This window comes from Hyla sarda, chromosome 4 (assembly GCF_029499605.1).
Source record: "Hyla sarda isolate aHylSar1 chromosome 4, aHylSar1.hap1, whole genome shotgun sequence".
Lineage (NCBI taxonomy): Eukaryota > Metazoa > Chordata > Amphibia > Anura > Hylidae > Hyla > Hyla sarda.
In genome coordinates, this window is record NC_079192.1 from 408,097,356 (window position 1) to 408,120,901 (window position 23,546).

A 23,546-nucleotide genomic window follows, 5' to 3' on the forward strand; every position below is an offset into this window, starting at 1 on the left:
GAGGGATAGATGTCAGCTGAGTGTACATGTATATAGGGGATCAGGAGAGATAGATGTCAGCTGAGTGTACATGTATATAGGAGATCAGGAGATATAGATGTCAGCTTAGTGTACATGTATATAGGGGATCAGGAGAGATAGATGTCAGCTGAGTGTACATGTATATAGGGGGATCAGGAGAGATAGATGTCAGCTGAGTGTACATGTATATAGGGGATCAGGAGAGATAGATGTCAGCTGAGTGTACATGTATATAGGAGATCAGGAGATATAGAGGTCAGCTGAGTGTACATGTATATAGGAGATCAGGAGAGATAGATGTCAGCTGAGTGTACATGTATATAGGGGATCAGGAGGGATAGATGTCAGCTGAGTGTACATGTATATAGGGGATCAGGAGAGATAGATGTCAGCTGAGTGTACATGTATATAGGAGATCAGGAGGGATAGATGTCAGCTGAGTGTACATGTATATAGGGGATCAGGAGATATAGATGTCAGCTGAGTGTACATGTATATAGGGGATCAGGAGGGATAGATGTCAGCTGAGTGTACATGTATATAGGGGATCAGGAGGGATAGATGTCAGCTGAGTGTACATGTATATAGGGGATCAGGAGGGATAGATGTCAGCTGAGTGTACATGTATATAGGGGATCAGGAGGAATAGATGTCAGCTGAGTGTACATGTATATAGGGGATCAGGAGAGATAGATGTCAGCTGAGTGTACATGTATATAGGGGATCAGGAGAGATAGATGTCAGCTGAGTGTACATGTATATAGGAGATCAGGAGAGATAGATGTCAGCTGAGTGTACATGTATATAGGGGATCAGGAGGGATAGATGTCAACTGAGTGTACATGTATATAGGAGATCAGGAGGGATAGATGTCAGCTGAGTGTACATGTATATAGGGGATCAGGAGAGATAGATGTCAGCTGAGTGTACATGTATATAGGAGATCAGGAGAGATAGATGTCAGCTGAGTGTACATGTATATAGGGGATCAGGAGAGATAGATATCAGCTGAGTGTACATATATATAGGAGATCAGGAGGGATAGATGTCAGCTGAGTGTACATGTATATAGGGGATCAGGAGGGATAGATGTCAGCTGAGTGTACATGTATATAGGGGATCAGGAGAGATAGATGTCAGCTGAGTGTACATGTATATAGGAGATCAGGAGATATAGATGTCAGCTGAGTGTACATGTATACAGGGGATCAGGAGAGATAGATGTCAGCTGAGTGTACATGTATACAGGGGATCAGGAGGGATAGATGTCAGCTGAGTGTACATGTATATAGGAGATCAGGAGAGATAGATGTCAGCTGAGTGTACATGTATATAGGGGATCAGGAGAGATAGATGTCAGCTGAGTGTACATGTATATAGGAGATCAGGAGATATAGATGTCAGCTGAGTGTACATGTATATAGGGGATCAGGAGGGATAGATGTCAGCTGAGTGTACATGTATATAGGAGATCAGGAGGGATAGATGTCAGCTGAGTGTACATGTATATAGGAGATCAGGAGGGATAGATGTCAGCTGAGTGTACATGTATATAGGGGATCAGGAGGGATAGATGTCAGCTGAGTGTACATGTATATAGGGGATCAGGAGGGATAGATGTCAGCTGAGTGTACATGTATATAGGAGATCAGGAGAGATAGATGTCAGCTGAGTGTACATGTATATAGGAGATCAGGAGAGATAAATGTCAGCTGAGTGTACATGTATATAGGGGATCAGGAGAGATAGATGTCAGCTGAGTGTACATGTATATAGGAGATCAGGAGGGATAGATGTCAGCTGAGTGTACATGTATATAGGGGATCAGGAGAGATAGATGTCAGCTGAGTGTACATGTATATAGGGGATCAGGAGAGATAGATGTCAGCTGAGTGTACATGTATATAGGGGATCAGGAGAGATAGATGTCAGCTGAGTGTACATGTATATAGGAGATCAGGAGAGATAGATGTCAGCTGAGTGTACATGTATATAGGGGATCAGGAGATATAGATGTCAGCTGAGTGTACATGTATATAGGGGATCAGGAGGGATAGATGTCAGCTGAGTGTACATGTATATAGGGGATCAGGAGGGATAGATGTCAGCTGAGTGTACATGTATATAGGGGATCAGGAGGGATAGATGTCAGCTGAGTGTACATGTATACAGGGGATCAGGAGGGATATATGTCAGCTGAGTGTACATGTATATAGGGGGATCAGGAGAGATAGATGTCAGCTGAGTGTACATGTATATAGGGGATCAGGAGAGATAGATGTCAGCTGAGTGTACATGTATATAGGGGATCAGGAGATATAGATGTCAGCTGAGTGTACATGTATACAGGGGATCAGGAGGGATAGATGTCAGCTGAGTGTACATGTATATAGGGGATCAGGAGAGATAGATGTCAGCTGAGTGTACATGTATATAGGGGATCAGGAGAGATAGATGTCAGCTGAGTGTACATGTATATAGGAGATCAGGAGGGATAGATGTCAGCTGAGTGTACATGTATATAGGAGATCAGGAGGGATAGATGTCAGCTGAGTGTACATGTATATAGGGGATCAGGAGAGATAGATGTCAGCTGAGTGTACATGTATATTGGGGATCAGGAGGGATAGATGTCAGCTGAGTGTACATGTATACAGGGGATCAGGAGAGATAGATGTCAGCTGAGTGTACATGTATATAGGAGATCAGGAGGGATAGATGTCAGCTGAGTGTACATGTATATAGAAGATCAGGAGGATAGATGTCAGCTGAGTGTACATGTATATAGGGAGATCAGGAGAGATAGATGTCAGCTGAGTGTACATGTATATAGGGGATCAGGAGATATAGATGTCAGCTGAGTGTACATGTATATAGGGGATCAGGAGAGATAGATGTCAGCTGAGTGTACATGTATACAGGGGATCAGGAGGGATAGATGTCAGCTGAGTGTACATGTATATAGGAGATCAGGAGGGATAGATGTCAGCTGAGTGTACATGTATATAGGGGGATCAGGAGGGATAGATGTCAGCTGAGTGTACATGTATATAGGGGATCAGGAGGGATAGATGTCAGCTGAGTGTACATGTATATAGGGGATCAGGAGGGATAGATGTCAGCTGAGTGTACATGTATATAGGGGATCAGGAGATATAGATGTCAGCTGAGTGTACATGTATATAGGGGATCAGGAGATATAGATGTCAGCTGAGTGTACATGTATATAGGGGATCAGGAGATATAGATGTCAGCTGAGTGTACATGTATATAGGGAGATCAGGAGGGATAGATGTCAGCTGAGTGTACATGTATATAGGAGATCAGGAGAGATAGATGTCAGCTGAGTGTACATGTATATAGGGGATCAGGAGAGATAGATGTCAGCTGAGTGTACATGTATATAGGGGATCAGGAGGGATAGATGTCAGCTGAGTGTACATGTATATAGGAGACCAGGAGAGATAGATGTCAGCTGAGTGTACATGTATATAGGGGATCAGGAGAGATAGATGTCAGCTGAGTGTACATGTATATAGGAGATCAGGAGGGATAGATGTCAGCTGAGTGTACATGTATATAGGGGATCAGGAGAGATAGATGTCAGCTGAGTGTACATGTATATAGGAGATCAGGAGGGATAGATGTCAGCTGAGTGTACATGTATATAGGGGATCAGGAGAGATAGATGTCAGCTGAGTGTACATGTATATAGGGGATCAGGAGGGATAGATGTCAGCTGAGTGTACATGTATATAGGGGATTAAGAGAGATAATAAGGTTACTGTCCCTTTAATTCCCGTTCTAGATCTTTTTTTTCTATTACACTTTGACAGCCACAATGCCGGTCTAATGTATTCTCTTTATTGCACTAGATTCCGTCATTCACCTTACTGACCATTTAAACTTTTCTTTGTACAGAATTTATTTTTTTTTAAGTCATAAAACTTGATTAAAATAAAAACCCTCATAGTATCCAGTCTGCTGTTAAAAAAAAAAAAAAAAAAAAAAAAGCGCCACAGCTGGTCATGTGGGGGTACTGCAGCTTATACCCATTCACTTCGGCAGAGTTGCAATACCCTACACAACCAGTAGACCGGGGTGGCGCTGTTTGGAGAAGAAATCAGACATTTTTTTTGTTTTTTTTTGTTTTTTAATCATGGACAACTCCTTCACCACGTATCGGATCTCTGCTTGTCATCAATGAATGGAAACCATATTTGTTTCTCATCCGGGTGACCTGTTACTTCTCACAGCTGAGGATTTGTTACAGTTGAATCCAGTCCCTTGTCTCCCTGATAGTTTATCTCGCTGATAGTTTGTTACAATGTATCAGTTTGGAGTCCATCCTATACAGCGTGAGCAATTGATGGATCAACAGTTCTTTTTTCCAAACAGTGTGTCTCCAGCTGTTACAAAACTACAACTCCCAGCATGCCCGGACAGCCGAAGGCTGTCCGGGCATGCTGGGAGTTGTAATTTTGCAACAGCTGGAGACACACTGTTTGGAGACCATTGACGTTGAATAGAGGGCATGCACAAATACCTGTAATAGGACCCCGACAAAAAAGTCTCCATTCACTGACAGCAAGCGGAAATGTTAAAAATGGCGCAGAATCGGTCGCAAAGGCTGCAGAATGTTTCGCGACACATCGATTAAGACAGCGACTCCCTTTATTATTGTGATATTTTTCTGTCGCCTCAAAAAAAAAAGCGCAAAAACTGTACAAACGGCACCGATAAGTCGGTGAGAACGTCCCTTGTTCATGTCTTAAAGGCACAGCGTAGCTAAACCCCGGCCGGCGCCGGCTGTAGCTCAGTATCCAGTTTTTTTTTTGTATTTTTTTTTAGCGCCGCCATCAGACATGTGATTTTGAACGCGTTTCAATCCCTTTAAAAGGAGCCGCGCAGGCGGAGACATCCCTTATACATCCGCCGGGGCGTGAGTCTGCTGTGAGCTCCGCCTGCGCTCTGCAGATCCCTGTGCGGCTCTGATCAGTCCATCACGTATCTTCCTCCTCCTCCTTCTCATATACGTCCCAAAAAGCGATAACATAGGGTTAACGGAGATGACGAGACCTTCATCAGTGCGGGGAGAGATGATGGTTGACGTGTGGGGAGTTCGTGCCTAGAAATCCCAAGCGCTGTTTGTTTTTCCTTTGTTCTGTCATCTGCGGAAACATTTTTTTTTTACAAAAAAAATTATTTAAAAAAATTAATTCTTCAAATCGGCATCAGATAATCGGGAGTTAAACCTTCAGCCGGGAACAGTGAAATATTTCCGATAATCTGACACCTACCAAGTCCCACTGATCTAGGAAACACATAAGGGGAGATTTATCTGTCCAAAGGAAACGTTGCCCAGTTGCCCATAGCAACCAATCAGATCTCTCCTTTCATTTTTAACAAGGCCTCTGCAAAGTGAAAGAAGCGATCTGATTGGTTGCTATGGGCAATGTTTCCTCTGCACAGGTTTTGATAAATCTCCCCCATTGACTATAGAGGGGGGAAAAGTTAGCAGTCGCCCCAATTATGAGGGGGCCCACAGTTCCTTCTGACACAGGGGCCCTGTTACAGATTTGAGCTAGGGGCGAAGACCCGTAAATTACACCCTTGATTGACTGTATCCCCTATGTAGCGTTCATGATCAGCTGATCACCCAATCGCTGCAATCCCCAATGATCATGATCAGCTGATCACCAAATCACTGCAATCCCCAATAATCATGATCAGCTGATCACCCAATCGCTGCAATCCCCAATGATCATGATCAGCTGATTACCCAATCACTGCAATTTCCAATGATCATGATCAGCTGATTACCCAATCACTGCAATTTCCAATGATCATGATCAGCTGATCACCCACTCACTGCAATTTCCAATGATCATGATCAGCTGATCACCCACTCACTGCAATCCCCAATGATCATGATCAGCTGATCACCCAATCGCTGCAATCCCCAATGATCATGATCAGCTGATCACCCAATCGCTGCAATCCCCAATGATCATGATCAGCTGATCACCCAATCACTGCAATCCCCAATGATCATGATCAGCTGATCACCCAATCACTGCAATCCCCAATGATCATGATCAGCTGATCTCCCAATCGCTGCAATCCCCAATGATCATGATCAGCTGATCACCCAATCACTGCAATCCCCAATGATCATGATCAGCTGATCACCCAATCACTGCAATCCCCAATAATCATGATCAGCTGATCACCCAATCGCTGCAATCCCCAATGATCATGATCAGCTGATCACCCAATCACTGCAATTTCCAATGATCATGATCAGCTGATCACCCACTCACTGCAATTTCCAATGATCATGATCAGCTGATCACCCACTCACTGCAATCCCCAATGATCATGATCAGCTGATCACCCAATCACTGCAATCCCCAATGATCATGATCAGCTGATCACCCAATCGCTGCAATCCCCAATGATCATGATCAGCTGATAACCCAATCACTGCAATCCCCAATGATCATGATCAGCTGATCACCCAATCACTGCAATCCCCAATGATCATGATCAGCTGATCTCCCAATCGCTGCAATCCCCAATGATCATGATCAGCTGATCACCCAATCACTGCAATCCCCAATGATCATGATCAGCTGATCACCCAAACACTGCAATTTCCAATTTCCAGTGATTGATGCATCGTGACCCTTATTCAACAAATTAGTTTTCTCCGGAAAGCGATGGAGCCGGGGACTGAAGAGCTTCCTTCCAGCAAGGCGGATGAATCAGAGCAGTATACAGGTGTATATAGAGCAGTATACAGGTATATAGAGCAGTATACAGGTATATAGAGCAGTATATAGAGCAGTATACAGGTATATAGAGCAGTATACAGGTATATAGAGCAGTACACAAGTATATAGATCAGTATACAGGTATATAGAGCAGTATACAGGTATATAGAGCAGCATACAGGTATATAGAGCAGTATACAGGTATATAGATCACTATACAGGTATATAGAGCAGTATACAGGTGTATATAGATCAGTATACAGGTATATAGAGCAGTATATAGAGCAGTATACAGGCATATAGAGCAGTATACAGGTATATAGAGCAGTACACAGGTATATAGAGCAGTATATAGAGCAGTATACAGGCATATAGAGCAGTATACAGGTATATAGAGCAGTACACAGGTATATAGAGCAGTATATAGAGCAGTATACAGGTATATAGAGCAGTATACAGGTATATAGAGCAGTATACAGGTGTATATAGATCAGTATACAGGTATATAGAGCAGTATACAGGTATATAGAGCAGTATACAGGTATATAGAGCAGTATACAGGTGTATATAGATCAGTATACAGGTATATAGAGCAGTATACAGGTATATAGATCAGTATACAAGTATATAGAGCAGTATACAAGTATATAGAGCAGTATACAAGTATATAGAGCAGTATACAAGTATATAGAGCAGTATACAGGTATATAGAGCAGTATACAGGTATATAGATCAGTATACAGGTATATAGAGCAGTATACAAGTATATAGAGCAGTATACAGGTATATAGAGCAGTATACAGGTATATAGATCAGTATACAGATATATAGAGCAGTATACAGGTATATAGAGCAGTATACAGGTGTATATAGAGCAGTATACAGGTATATAGAGCAGTATACAGGTATATAGAGCATTATACAGGTATATAGAGCAGTATACAGGTGTATATAGAGCAGTACACAGGTATATAGAGCAGTACACAGGTATATAGAGAAGTATACAGGTATATAGAGCAGTACACAGGTATATAGAGCAGTACACAGGTATATAGAGCAGTACACAGGTATATAGAGCAGTATACAGGTATATAGAGCAGTATACAGGTATATAGAGCAGTACACAGGTATATAGATCAGTATACAGGTATATAGAGCAGTACCCAGGTATATAGAGCAGTACACAGGTATATAGAGCAGTATATAGAGCAGTATACAGGTATATAGAGCAGTACACAGGTATATAGAGCAGTACCCAGGTATATAGAGCAGTACACAGGTATATAGAGCAGTACACAGGTATATAGAGCAGTATATAGAGCAGTATACAGGTATATAGAGCAGTACACAGGTATATAGAGCAGTATACAGATATATAGAGCAGTATACAGGTATATAGAGCAGTACACAAGTATATAGAGCAGTGCACAGGCATATAGAGCAGTATACAGGCATATAGAGCAGTACACAAGTATATAGAGCAGTACACAGGTATATAGAGCAGTATATAGAGCAGTACACAGGTATATAGAGCAGTATACAGGTATATAGAGCAGTATACAGGTATATAGAGCAGTATACAGGTATATAGAGCAGTACACAGGTATATAGATCAGTATACAGGTATATAGAGCAGTACACAGGTATATAGAGCAGTACACAGGTATATAGAGCAGTACACAGGTATATAGAGCAGTATATAGAGCAGTATACAGGTATATAGAGCAGTACCCAGGTATATAGAGCAGTACCCAGGTATATAGAGCAGTACACAGGTATATAGAGCAGTATATAGAGCAGTATACAGGTATATAGAGCAGTACACAGGTATATAGAGCAGTACACAGGTATATAGAGCAGTATACAGGTATATAGAGCAGTACACAAGTATATAGAGCAGTATATAGAGCAGTACACAGGTATATAGAGCAGTATAGAGATATATAGAGCTGTATACAGGTATATAGAGCAGTATACAGGTATATAGCCGGAGGTCAGCGGGGTCAGGGAGAGTCAACAAGTTCAGCTTGAAGCTTTCAGCCTTATCTGTGTTCTGCATCATATGAGGAATTCTACAGCCGCACAGCATGGCCGCCTGGTCACATGTCATGGTCAACCAGATGGCAAACCTGTACGCCCCCTGTAGGCTGTGTTCATATCATTGTTCACAAGGTCCTTTTTTGCTGTCAATTATCAGAACCCCATTTAAGGGGTGCTCCCTCATGCACCCTCCCATAGACTTGCATTGAGGGGGCATGGCCGTGACATCACAACATTTAGTTCCACGCTGGCCAGTGGAGTACCCCTTTATATTTCATGGGGTGCCTCAGGATTCTCCAGTATCTGGGTGATAATTCGGGAATGTCCAGGTCTTATTATGGTTCTCATCTTGAATGCTGAACTCTCATTGGCTAGAACTTGCTCCTCCCTCTCCTGACTAAGCCCCAAGGTTGTTGCTTCTTCTACTGCAACCTGATCCCACACTGCCTCCTAGAGGTCACCAAGTTAAAGTGGGCGACTCACCCGTACAACCCCTAAAATAGACCTCAAAGAGGACCCCACCATTGAACCACTAGGAATACCACATTTCCCCAAGAGGTGGCGCATAACACATGGAGTCAAAGCCATCAGGCAGTATATGTCCCCCTCATAGGTTAGTAGAAGAGTTATCCTTTAAATCTCTAAGGGGCACCCCGACCGCTCCCCCATCACCCACCTGCTCTTTGAGCTCCGCGAGCTGCCCGGACAGCTGCTTCACCAGGCTCATGGTGCACTCCAGTTTTTCCTGCAGGTTCCTGATTTCGTTTTGCTCATTTTCGCCCTCGCTGCTGACGAGAGACATGGCGCGCATCCGAGGGAACCAGTCCAGGTTTTTTTCCTGGTAAAAGAGCAAAGAGGAAATTTATTTATCTCTCGGCAGATTCCATTTAATAAAAACATCCACCACCGGAGCATCCAAGCCGCTCTGGTCCGCAGAAAGGAAAGGGTTAAAGAGTAGATACACCCGCAAAGAAGCACGCCATGTTTTCACCCCCCCATCTGTTATATTCCATTACAGCTGCATCTATGCCTTTCATTACTGTAATTGGGTCATGTGATCAACAGCCTGAGTTATATCCTGTATTATACTCCAGAGCTGTACTCACTATTCTGCTGGTGGGGTCACTGTGTATATACATTACATTACTTATCCTGTACTGATCCTGAGTTATATCCTGTATTATACTGCAGAGCTGTACTCACTATTCTGCTGGTGAGGTCACTGTGTACATACATTACATTACTTATCCTGTACTGATCCTGAGTTATATCCTGTATTATACTCCAGAACTGTACTCACTATTCTGCTGGTGTGGTCACTGTGTACATACATTACATTACTTATCCTGTACTGATCCTGAGTTATATCCTGTATTATACTCCAGAGCTGCACTCACTATTCTGCTGGTGAGGTCACTGTGTACATACATTACTTATCCTGTACTGATCCTGAGTTATATCCTGTATTATACTCCAGAGCTGCACTCACTATTCTGCTGGTGAGGTCACTGTGTACATACATTATTTATCCTGTACTGATCCTGAGTTATATCCTGTATTATACTCCAGATCTGTACTCACTATTCTGCTGGTGAGATCACTGTGTACATACATTACATTACTTATCCTGTACTGATCCTGAGTTATATCCTGTATTATATTCCAGAGCTGTACTCACTATTCTGCTGGTGAGATCACTGTGTACATACATTACATTACTTATCCTGTACTGATCCTGAGTTATACCCTGTATTATACTCTAGAGCTCCACTCACTATTCTGCTGGTGAAGTCATTGTGTAGCGGGGCCTTGTCAGATCACCATCCACATCAGTCCCTACACTTGTCAACATTGAAATCGCAACAAGTACAAGAATAATAGAAATCACAGAATCCATAGACAGGATAATAATATGTGAGTTATTTACCAAACATTCAAAACACTGTATAAAACATTTATTCCGTATAGAGTAGAAGCGCCACTCACAGAAATACACACACTCACGGGCCCCTGCATGCTATCAATGAGGTTATTAGCGGTTGTCTGAGGAAAGTTCTGCCACGCTGAATGCACTTGGACACGCAAATCATAAAAGGGGTACTCCGCCCTTAGAGATCTTATCCCCTCTCCAAAGGATAGGGGATAAGATGTCTGATGGTGGGGGTCCTGCCGCTGGGGACCTCTGCGATCTCCCTTGTGCACCCGGCGTTCGTTTAGAGCATCGGGTGCAGTGCCGGAAGCTCGTGACGTCACGGCTACGCCCCTCAATGCACGTCTATGGGAGGGGGTGTGACCGTCACGCCCCCTCCTATAGACTTGCATTGAGGGGGCGTGACTGTGATGTCACTAGCCTCCACCTGTGATCCGGTACGGAGCAAAGTTTGCTCGGTGCACCAGATGTCTGGGGTGCCGCCACCGAGATCGCGGAGGTCCCCAGCGGCGGGACCTTCGCGATCAGACATCTTATCCTCTATCCTTTGGATAGGGGGATAAGATGTCTAGGGGTGGAGTACCCCTTTAAGATCCTCTGCTGGCAGCTCCCTGCACAACTGTCAACCAATGACGTCCCAGATGAGTTCGATGGGAGACAAGTCCAAAGATGAAGCACCTAGTAGCGCGTCTAGGCTGCTCACAGTGGGGCGGGCAACAGACAGCCCGATGCTGTTGAGTTAAATAATAAATAAATAATGGCTCCTGGCACACTTCGAAGAAACAACACTGAGATGTTAGTGAACCAGAATTGAGGACTAGAGGGGTCCGGCTACCGTCCATTATGCCAAACCACACTATAATACCGGGAGGATCGGTGTGATGTTCCCTCGTGAAGACCTACTCATGGCCTTGCCCACTTGGTCTGCAGACCAATCTCCATCTATTTTTGCATCTAAGACAAAAGTGTGGCTCATCACTGAAGAGGATGGACCTCCATTCCAGCCTCCATTGCCATCTCGTTCCACACCATAATCCCAGGAGGCGGACCCGTGTGGCGTTACTTTGTGAAGACCTACTAATGGCCTTGCCCACTTGGTCTGCAGACCAATCTCATATATTATATCTGAGACAAAGCCGGGCTCATCACTGAAGAGGATAGACCTCCATCCCAGCCTCCATTGCCGTCTTGCTCTGCATCATGATAGTCTCTGAAATCGGTGAGGTCAATGGGCGCCTTTACACCTCGTAGTCCAATGTTGTACACGTGTCTTCTGATGGTTCGTGTGGACACCGTGCGGGGCTCTGGGCTTATGTGACGTACGGTTTCACCCGCAGTACATAATGGATCACTACGCGCCATTCTTCTAATATGACAATCGGTTCGTGCAGATGCTTGACTTGCTGTCTTTCCGGGTCATCATTGTTCCCTTAAAGGGGTACTCCGCCCCTAGAAATCTTATCCCCTCTCCAAAGGATAGGGGAAAAGATGTCAGATCGCTGGGATACCACAGCTGGGAACCCCGCGATCGCTGTGCAGCACCCGGTGTTTGCTTAGAATGCTGGGTGCGGGCGGCAGGGGTCGTGACGTCATGGCCACGCCCCTCGCGATGTCACGCCACACCCCCTCAATGCAAGTTTATGGTAGGGGGCGTGGCAGATGCCACGCCCCCTCCCATAGACTTGCATTGAGGGGGCGTGGCGTGACACCACGAGGAGCGTGGCCGTGACGTCACGACCCCCACTCCAAGTGTTCGGAACAAAATGTGAGTGTAAAGAGAGTACCTCTTTAACCGGTGGGACACGCAACGTCGATCATTGCTGACATCTTGGCCTACACGTGTAGCGATCGTCCCGAGTCGCTGGTCAAGGATTCTGTTCTTCTCATAGTGAGACACATTGACCACCAGGGGGCATCGCATCATACCGTACTGACCTGAGGTTTCATGTGGCTGAAAAAATTAGCATCCGATCGGACTTTTACAGCACTGAAGCTCCTCCCACATGCCACAGATTAGCGCTAGGTGCTTATAAATATATATAAATGTAAATAAATATATAATATAATTGATAATAAATAATGTCTGGCCCCGCTATCCTGTATTGACCCCTCCCCCCCCCGCAATGATTTCCTCCAGCTTGTAGCTTGTGTCACACACCGCACACCCGGCACGTTACCAGATAAACAGGAGGTTTGGGTCCTTTCGTTTATCTCTGTCCTCGGTCCACGTGCACCAGATAACAATGTGTGCCGAGGTTTATCTGCAGCCGGGAGGCGATTCCAGGTTCAGCCGGGTTTAAAGGGCCATAAAAGAATCTGGTGTGACAGCTGCGCCGCACGTGCGCCGGTTATGGCTCCTGTTATCATTAGACCTGTGACGCCATGAACTCTGATCTGAGGGATCTCCACAGGGCGGGTGACAGCGACAAAAGCCTCATATAATACCGAACTGTCAGAAACGTGCAACTGCAACCCTCCTGTATCCTGCCCCATCCATCAATATGGCAGCTGAAATGTGAAATATGACAAGACTCCAAGTGTCTTCTCCGTAGATCTGATCTGTGATATCTGTAGGTGCCGCTTACTGAAGGGACAGAAAATTACTCAAAAGGCTGACATCTGACTCATATGGGCACAGTATGGCGGTATTATATGCTAGTTATATTATAATCTATGCGCACTGTATGGCACTATTGATATGGGCACAGTATGGCACTATTGATATGGGCACAGTATGGCACTATTGATATGGGCACAGTATGGCACTATTGATATGGGCACAGTATGGCACTATTGATATGGGCACAGTATGACACTATTGATATGGGCACAGTATGGCACTATTGACATGGGCACAGTATGGCACTATTGATATGGGCACAGTATGGCACTATTGATATGGGCACAGTATGGCACTATTGATATGGGCACAGTATGGTACTATTGATATGGGCACAGTATGGCACTATTGACATGGGCACAGTATGGCACTATTGATATGGGCACAGTATGGCACTATTGATATGGGCACAGTACGGCACTATTGATATGGGCACAGTATGGCACTATTGACATGGGCACAATAAGGCACTATTGACATGGGCACAGTATGGCACTATTGATATGGGCACAGTATGGCACTATTGATATGGGCACAGTATGGCACTATTGATATGGGCACAGTATGGCACTATTGATATGGGCACAGTATGGCACTATTGACATGGGCACAGTATGGCACTATTGACACGGGCACAGTATGGCACTATTGATATGGGCACAGTATGGCACTATTGATATGGGCACAGTATGGCACTATTGATATGGGCACAGTATGGCAATAATGATATGGGCACAGTATGGCACTACTGATATGGGCACTGTATGGCACTATTGATATGGGCACAGTATGGCACTATTGATATGGGCACAGTATGGCACTATTGATATGGGCACAGTATGGCACTATTGATATGGGCACAGTATGGCACTATTGATATAGGCACAGTATGGCACTAGTGATATGGGCACAGTATGGCACTATTGATATGGGCACAGTATGGCACTACTGATATGGGCACAGTATGGCACTATTGATATGGGCACAGTATGGCACTATTGATATAGGCACAGTATGGCACTAGTGATATGGGCACAGTATGGCACTATTGATATGGGCACAGTATGGCACTACTGATATGGGCACAGTATGGCACTATTGATATGGGCACAGTATGGCACTACTGATATCGGCATTGTATGGCACTACTGATATAGGCACAGTATGGCACTATTGATATGGGCACAGTATGGCACTATTGATATGGGCACAGTATGGCACTAGTGATATGGGCATTGTATGGCACTTCTTATTTATCAGTGGTGCTACAGTGTCCAAATAAGTTGTACAACTGATAAGTAAACTGTAAGGCCTCCTGATAAAGAAATGATCAGGCACTAGAATATATAGCACAATATATATATACGGTATATATATATATATATATATATATATATATATATATATATATATACACGATTGATATGGCCACTGATAACATGGGTAATATATGGCACTATTAATATGGGTAGAATACGGCACTGTTGATACAGATGGTATATGGCACTATAGTGCAGTATAGGGATGGGGACTCTTACTCATCCCCACATCTGAGCCCCAATCTCATTTGTCCAGGACTCTCTTGTGGTCTGTGAGCTCAGATATATAGGATGGACTCTCATTGCGCGAGACCCTGCGCGAGACCCTCACTGTCTTACACTGCAGCAGCTGATATGGAGCTTTTCACATTACGAGAGACGTCGTAGCCTCAGAATCCATCATCACACCCTGAGACGACTCGGATGATAAGGTCTCGGCCTCAGCATGTGACCCTTACACCCAATTGTCACATGTTCGATAATATCACAACAAGCGTTGTCCTCACATGAAACCTCTTCATCACACACAAACCTATTATATCATCCAGAGAAAACGGCGCCATAAAATAATAAACAAAGGGATGTGACCTCCCTGCAAACAACAACTATATATCATCTATACCCAACAACACGTATATAGGAGCAGAGTGAATGGCCGCCCCCCACGTCTGCCCTCGTGTCGTCCTTGTCTGTCAAGTTCTTCTTTAAAGGGGTACTCCACTGCCCCAGCACCCGGAACATTTAGTCCCGAACGCTGGGTGCAGGCTTTGGGGGTCGTGACATCACAGCTACGCCCCTCGTGATGTCACGCCCCACCCCTCAATGCAAGTAAATGGGAGGGGGCGTGGCCACGCCCCTTCCCATTTACTTGCATTGAGGGGGTGTGGCGTGACGTCACGAACCCCGCAGCCTGCACCCAGCGCTTTGAACTAAATGTTCCGGACACTGTGGCAGTGGAGTACCCCTTTAAGGTTATTTCTGTTTTAAAGAAAAAAAAACCTGGTGACAACCAATATGGCTGCCGTGGTCTATTTCCTGTTCTTGCTGCCATTGGAAGCACAAATGGGTGGGGCTTGTCTCATGTCTGGATCGGCCCAATATAAATCAGGGTGGAGCTTAAAATTGGATAGATTTGGGATCCAAATGTTGGTACATATAACGACTACAGCTCCTTCAAGGCTTATTGTTTGGCTTTCTTAAAGAAGCACTCTGGGATTTTATTTTATTTTTGCTTATATAGTGCAGCATACAGTAGATAGCAGCAGTATACAGATAGAGCTGGGAGGGGGTATAATTACTACTGTATATATCCTGATCCCATAGAGATTGCAGCAGTATACAGATAAAGCTGGAGGGGAGGTGTATAACTACTATATATCCTGATTCCATAGAGATAGCAGCAGTATACAGATAAAGCTGGAGGGGAGGTGTAGAACTACTATATATCCTGATCCCATAGAGATAGCAGCAGTATACAGATAAAGCTGGAGGGGAGGTGTAGAACTACTATATATCCTGATCCCATAGAGATAGCAGCAGTATACAAATAAAGCTGGAGTGGAGGTGTATATCTACTATATATCCTGATCCCATAAAGATAACAGCAGTATACAGATAGCGCTGGGGGTGTATAACTACTATATATCCTGATGTCATAGAAAAAGCAGCAGCAGTATACAGATAGAGCTGGAGGGGGCATGTATAACTACTATATATCCTGATCCCATAGAGATAACATAAGCAGTATACAGACAGAGCTGGAGGGGAGATGTATAACTACTATATATCCTGATCCCATAGAGATAACAGCAGTATACAGATAGAGCTGGAGGGGAGGTGTATAACTACCATATATCCTGATCTCATAGAGATAGCAGCAGTATACAGATAGAGCTGGAGGGGGCATGTATAACTACTATATATCCTGATCCCATAGAGATAACAGCAGTATACAGATAGAGCTGGAGGGGAGGTATATAACTACTATATATCCTGATCCCTGATTATAGAGATAGCAGCAGTATACAGATAGAGCTGAAGGGGAGGTATATAACTACTATATATCCTGATCCCTGATTATAAAGATAACAGCAGTTCAGAATGTTCAGAACCCCAGGTAGTCGGGCCAAAGATTGCAGGGGGGTCCCAGCGGCCGGACCCCATGATTGAATAGGGGATAAGATGTCTAGGGGTGGAGTACCCATTTAAAACCTGTGGATTTTGCTCCCTTTGGCGGCCACCAGGAGCGTTTCTGCAAAAGAAGCCACGAAGCGGAGCCCCACTTTAATACACATTTTACACTGTGTCCTCTATGGTTTATGTGCTTGGATGATCGCCAAAAAAACAAGTTAAAATCCACCCAAAACAGCAATTATGTGATAAATTAGCGGCGGCATAATATATAGTAAAAGTTATTAAAGTAAAATTTACTCATCGCAGGCGGTAAGGAAAATTACCGGTTGCAAAATCAACATCTTAATTTCTGGGAAAATGGGTTCCGGCAGGGACAGCGACAATTTTTGGATCAGGGTGTAAGATGATGTTTAACATAAGTGCGGCAGAGAGAAATTAGTCATAATACGGGGAGGGGTCGCGTCAGGCGTTACATTAAGGCGAGCAGAAGATCTGGCGGCTCATATGTCCTCCTCCTACACGCCGCAATTATACAATCTGCACGGAAAATACATTATCGCCTTATAAAATCCTCAATCTGGGGCTGCAGATCCGCATGTCCTTTCAAATTGGGTCAATACAATCGCTAAAAATAACTCCGTACGTGTAATTGCGCCGCGCTCTCACAGGATTTCATCAGTAGATCTTTTGTTTAGTTGGTCGGACACTTTGCTCGGATTCGGACCTGAAAAGTTTTGGCTCCTTGTCATGTAAATCAACGCCCTGACCCCCCCCCCCCCCCCCCCCCACCCGCTGAGCTCGTGCTTTTGTACAGGAGCTAATCAGACTAGGTGGAGCTGCAGTGTAAAGAATGAGGGAGGGTAGGGGAGCAAAGACAGGTAGCAGACCAGATACCTGGACAGGACTTACTGTTATCATTTTGGCCACAAAGCTTTCTGGGCCCGTGTATTCTGTGGGGTCCTTCACTTTGACCAGGACAATGAAGTACAAATAATGCCACATGCAGTGCTCTGACATGATGTGCTCCTCGAAGGAAACCGTCTTGTTGTCAAACTTGTCTCTCTCCAGACCTGCCAGAAAATAAGAGACAAATGAGAAGATAAAACAGGAGGGGGTGGGGACGGGGGGAGGGGCTTAGAGAGATAGAAGGAAGATGAGCAGAGAAAGAAAAGAAGGATGATAAAGGTAAAGAGAGAGAATCAAGAGAAGGGAAGAGACCGGAGGAAAAGAGCTAAAAGGGGGAGGGGTTAGAGAAGAAAAGGGGAGGAGATAGAGAAGGAGGAGGGGGCAAAGAGAAATAAGGAGGGGTGGGAGAAATAGAGGAGGAAATGAGAGGAGGAGATAGAGGAGGAAATGAGAGAAGGAAGAGTAACGGGAGGAGACAAAGAAAAAGGAGAAAAAAAAGAAAGAAAAGGGAGAAGATAGAGAAGGAAGGGGGAGGAGATACAAAAGGAAAAGGAGAGAAAATAGAGAGAGAAGGGAAGAGATAGGGAAGGAAGGGGGGATAGAAAATATAGAGGGAGGGGATAGAGAAGGAAAGGGGAGGAGATAGAGAAGGAAGGGGGAGGAGATAGAGAACTAAGGGGAGAATAAAGGGGAGGATATAGAGAAGGAAGGGGGAGGAGATACAAAAGGAAAAGGAGAGAAAATAGAGAGAGAAGGGAAGAGATAGGGAAGGAAGGGGGGATAGAAAATATAGAGGGAGGGGATAGAGAAGGAAAGGGGAGGAGATAGAGAAGGAAGGGGGACGAGATAGAGAACTAAGGGGAGAATAAAGGGGAGGATATAGAGAAGGAAGGGGGAGGAGATACAAAAGGAAAAGGAGAGAAAATAGAGAGAGAAGGGAAGAGATAGGGAAGGAAGGGGGGATAGAAAATATAGAGGGAGGGGATAGAGAAGGAAAGGGGAGGAGATAGAGAAGGAAGGGGGAGGAGATAGGGAAGGGAGGGGGAGGAGATAGATAGGGAAGGGAGGGGGATAAAATAGAGAAGGAAAGGGGAGGAGATACAGAAAGTTAGGGGAGGAGATAAAGAGGGAAGGGGAGGAGTTAGAGAAGGAAAGGGAGGAGATAGAAACGAAAGGAGAAGAGAGAGAGAAGGAAAGGGGGAGATAGCAAAAGAATAGGGCCAAGAGAAATGTGGAGGTGATAGAGAGAAAGGGGGTGGGGATGGAGCGAAAGGAGGAGATAGATAAGAAAATGGGAGGAGATAGAAAAAGGAGAAGTAATAGTAATAAAAGTAATAGAGTGAGAAAGGGAGACAAAGAAAAAGGGAGAGAATAGAAAGAGAAATAGAAGGCAATAGAAAAGGAAGAGGGAGGAGATGGAGAAGGAAGGGGAGGAAATAGAGATAAATGGGAGGAGATAATGAAGAAAAGGGGAGGAGAAAAAGATGCAATGGGAGGAAATATAGAAAGGGGAAAGTAGAGAATGAAAAGAGGATAAAGAAAAGAGGAGGATATGGCAAAAAAGGGGAGGAAACAAAGGAATGGAGACTGATATACCCCTTGTTTCCCTCTCTAAGAGATAAACAGAATTGGGAGGAGACTGAAAGAGGGGAGAGGAGACAGAAAAGGGGAGGGCAAAGAAAGGAGAGGGAAATAGAGAGAGGGAGGAAATAATGTGTTGTACTGAGAAAGGAAAGAAAGAAACGGGAGAAGAAAAAGGGCAGGAGATATAGACAGAAGGGGAGACCTGGGACCGAGCTATAGGGAGAGTGGGGGGTCTCGTATAATGTGCCGACCTGAAGTGATTCATAGATGATTCAGAAGATTTTATATTGAGGAACTTTATTTATATGGAAATATCAGCAGATAATTCCAGGTGGTGATTTACTGCAGATAATATCTTCCCTACAGCGGGGGAAGGGATTACAAGGTCCGAGCTTCACCTTCACACAGAACAGAGACCATAATGAGGTATTACAAGTTACTATGCACAGGAGAATATGTGTCAGATTACATGGGGTCTGACCCATGGGACACCCCATATCCCCTATTCTGTGGATAGTTCTTTGAGAAGAAATGGGCAAACAAGGGGTGACAGTATCGGTCCTAGACAGTCATGGGACTATCGGGCACTAGGGTGGTAACATGGAGGCTGCTATGGGATCCAACAGCTAGGAAAGCCACTGGCCTCCCGCCATCCATGACCAAACCCGATACTGAAGGTCTACACCAATGAGATATAAGACAGGTCACATGACCTTCTCTACTCACCACAGATGAAGCAGGTGGTCTTCAGGATCTCCTCCTTCTTTTGCTTCTCGCTCCTCAGATCGGCAAATGTATCGATGATGACACCAAAGATGAGATTGAGGACAATAATGATGACGATGAAGTAGAACAGAAGATCATACACGACCCTTGCAGCAAAAAGAGGGTCCTGGAAGACAGGGGTAAAGGAGATATTTGGGTAAATGACCATGGTGGTTCCCATTATTGTCACAGATGATTGGTCACTGATATGGTTGGCTGGAATATTGGTCAAAGGTGGGACTCCCCCCATCAAGTCTTGTAATAGGCTCAGTCAATGAGCACCAACCTATATGAGTGCTTGTTGGGGCATCTAATAAGGCCTTAAAAGGGTTTTCCAGGGGAAAAAACTTTTTTTTTTTATATATCAACTGGCTCCAGAAAGTTAAACATATTTGTAGATTACTTCTATTTAAAAAATCTTAATCCTTCCAGTGCTTATCAGCTGCTGAAGTTGAGTGGTTCTTTTCCGTCTGACAACAGTGCTCTCTGCTGACACCTCTGTCTGTCTCGGGAACTGTCCAGAGCAGAAGTGATTTCCTATGGGAATTTGCTCCTACTCTGGACAGTTCCTGAGACAGACAGAGATGTCAGCAGAGAGCATTGTTGTCAGACAGAAAAGAACAACTCAACTTCAGCAGCTGATAACTACTGGAAGGATTAAGAATTTTTAATAGAAGTAATTTACAAATCTGTTTAACTTTCCGGAGCCAGTTGATATATATAAAACATTTTTTTCCTGGAATACCCCTTTAAGTACATCACAATAATACTCTGACTAATTCGAGTTTAGGGTCCTTGGCCCATGAATAGACTTACATCCTTCGAAGGCTTCCGAAGAACATCTCCCACACCTCCGCCGTTCCTCAGACCTTGATTCAGGACTGTTACAATACACATTCGCAACGTGTCGCAGGTCCGTTCAATCCTGTTGCTTTCCGTGTTTCCATCTGTAATGACCACAAGATAGAAAAGACCATGAGAACAGGGGTGGGCCTGGAGACAGGATGATGGGGCACTCTACTCAAAAGTATGGAGGTCCCTGAAAGTGTCCCATCCATACATGGACCTTAAAGGGGTATTCTTGCTTTATACATCGTATCCCCCTATCCAAAGGATAAGGGATAAGATGTCTGATCGCAGGGGTCCCGCTGCTGGGGACCCCCACGATCTTGGTGCAGCTACCGGCATTATGTGACTCCAAAATGGGGACATTACGTCCACGCCCCCTAGTGATGTCATTCCACGCCCCCTCCCATAGATATGAATGGAGGGGGTGTGGCGTGACATCACTAGGGGGCGTTGCAGTGACATCACGTCCCCGTTTTGGAGGCAGCGCCCAGCACAGAATGCCGGGGGCTACACAGAGATCACGGGGGTCGCCAGCGGTGGGACCCCTGCGATCAGACATCTTATCCCCTTTCCTTTGGATAATAGAAAAGTATATGATGAGCTCCTATGCTGCCCCTAGTGGTGGCTACAGGAAGCTAAAATGTTCTACTGTATGTCTATGAGGGGGACTGGAACTCCAGAATAGATAAAGTGAGCGCAGAGTGTTGCAGGGTTAATAGGGGTGGGGGACTCACTTAGGATCGGGGGCTGTGTGGAGGCATCTGTGTCTATAGTCTGGGGTCTCCTATAAATATCACCATCTATGATGAATCGGTGAACGTGTGAAGCGATGCGCTGGCGCTGCGCCCGATGAGAGGGGATCCGTGCGGGGATGTGCAGCCCACACAGGGATAAATATAAAATCTATGGAGCCAGATGACATTCACATCTATTAATAAGTGAGGGATAGAAGTATCGTCTCCTGCTGCAGGCTCCGCGCCAAAGCCGCTCCGGCGGGATAAACATATGTGTTTACTCAGCGGATGAATGGGGGGGGGGGTCTGATCATCGCTTGTAGTGTTAAATACAATGTCACATGATTATTATATAAAATACAGAGCTAAACATAGATATAGCCGGCCAAAATCTATCTATATCTGTCTCATATCTATCTATCTCCTATCTATCTCATATCTATCTATCTATCTATCTATCTCATATCTATCTATCTATCTATCTCATATCTATCTATCTATCTATCTCATATCTATCTATCTCATATATATCTATCTCATATCTATCTCTTATCTATCTATCTATCTATCTATCTCATATCTATCTATCTATCTATCTATCTCATATCTATCTATCTTATATCTATCTATCTCTCTATCTATCTATCTCATATCTATCTATCTATCTATCTCATATCTATCTATCTCATATCTATCTATCTTTCTCATATCTATCTATCTGATATCTATCTATCTACACCAAATAGATAAAGACAGCACCTCAGTCGTCCAGAATAGAAGAAGTAAATGGGGTGCCTGCATTCCTGGAGCCTGGGTTCACTTGAGAAAGCCAGTGAGAGACTGGTGAAACGTTGTCTTTGTTTATTTCATCATGTGCAACCACCTTTTGCATATTTGTGGAGTGCTGCATCATCTTTATTTCTCTATCTCTATCTATCTATCTATCTATCTATCTATCATCTATCTATCATCTATCTATCTATCTCATATCTATCTATCTATCTCATATCTATCTATCTATCTCATATCTATCTATCTATCTCATATCTATCTATCTCATCAGTATTATAGTAGTTATATTCTTGTATATAGGAGCAGTATTATAGTAGTTATATTCTTGTATATAGGAGCAGTATTATAGTAGTTATATTCTTGTATATAGGAGCAGTATTATAGTACCGTAGTTATATTCTTGTATATAGGAGGCAGTATTATAGTAGTTATATTCTTGTATATAGGAGCAGTATTATAGTAGTTATATTCTTGTATATAGGAGCAGTATTATAGTAGTTATATTCTTGTATATAGGAGCAGTATTATAGTAGTTATATTCTTGTATATAGGAGCAGTATTATAGTAGTTATATTCTTGTATATAGGAGCAGTATTATAGTAGTTATATTGTATATAGAAGCAGTATTATAGTAGTTATATTCTTGTATATAGGAAGCAGTATTATAGTAGTTATATTCTTGTATATAGGAGCAGTATTATAGTAGTTATATTCTTGTATATAGGAGCAGTATTATAGTAGTTATATTCTTGTATATAGGAGGCAGTATTATAGTAGTTATATTCTTGTATATAGGAGCAGTATTATAGTAGTTATATTCTTGTATATAGGAGCAGTATTATAGTAGTTATATTCTTGTATATAGGAGCAGTATTATAGTAGTTATATTCTTGTATATAGGAGCAGTATTATAGTAGTTATATTCTTGTATATAGGAGCAGTATTATAGTAGTTATATTGTATATAGAAGCAGTATTATAGTAGTTATATTCTTGTATATAGGAAGCAGTATTATAGTAGTTATATTCTTGTATATAGGAGCAGTATTATAGTAGTTATATTCTTGTATATAGGAGC

The 23,546-nt window shown here is 43.7% G+C and overlaps 1 protein-coding gene across 7 annotated transcripts in view; it reads right to left on the reverse strand.

The window, feature by feature from the left end:
- Positions 1–4,510: 4,510 nt before the first annotated feature.
- The window catches only part of ITPR2 (inositol 1,4,5-trisphosphate receptor type 2), a 301,374-nt gene continuing 282,338 nt past the window's right edge, over positions 4,511–23,546 (reverse strand). For all 7 annotated transcript variants that reach the window (XM_056517619.1, XM_056517614.1, XM_056517618.1 and 4 more), the window contains 5 exons: positions 20,911–21,041; positions 20,056–20,221; positions 17,749–17,909; positions 9,514–9,675; positions 4,511–5,192 (listed from right to left, as the gene is read on the reverse strand). In XM_056517619.1, coding sequence (XP_056373594.1) covers positions 5,106–5,192; positions 9,514–9,675; positions 17,749–17,909; positions 20,056–20,221; positions 20,911–21,041 — 707 coding nt within the window. In that variant the 3' untranslated portion in view covers positions 4,511–5,105. The remainder of the gene's footprint in view (positions 5,193–9,513; positions 9,676–17,748; positions 17,910–20,055; positions 20,222–20,910; positions 21,042–23,546) is intronic.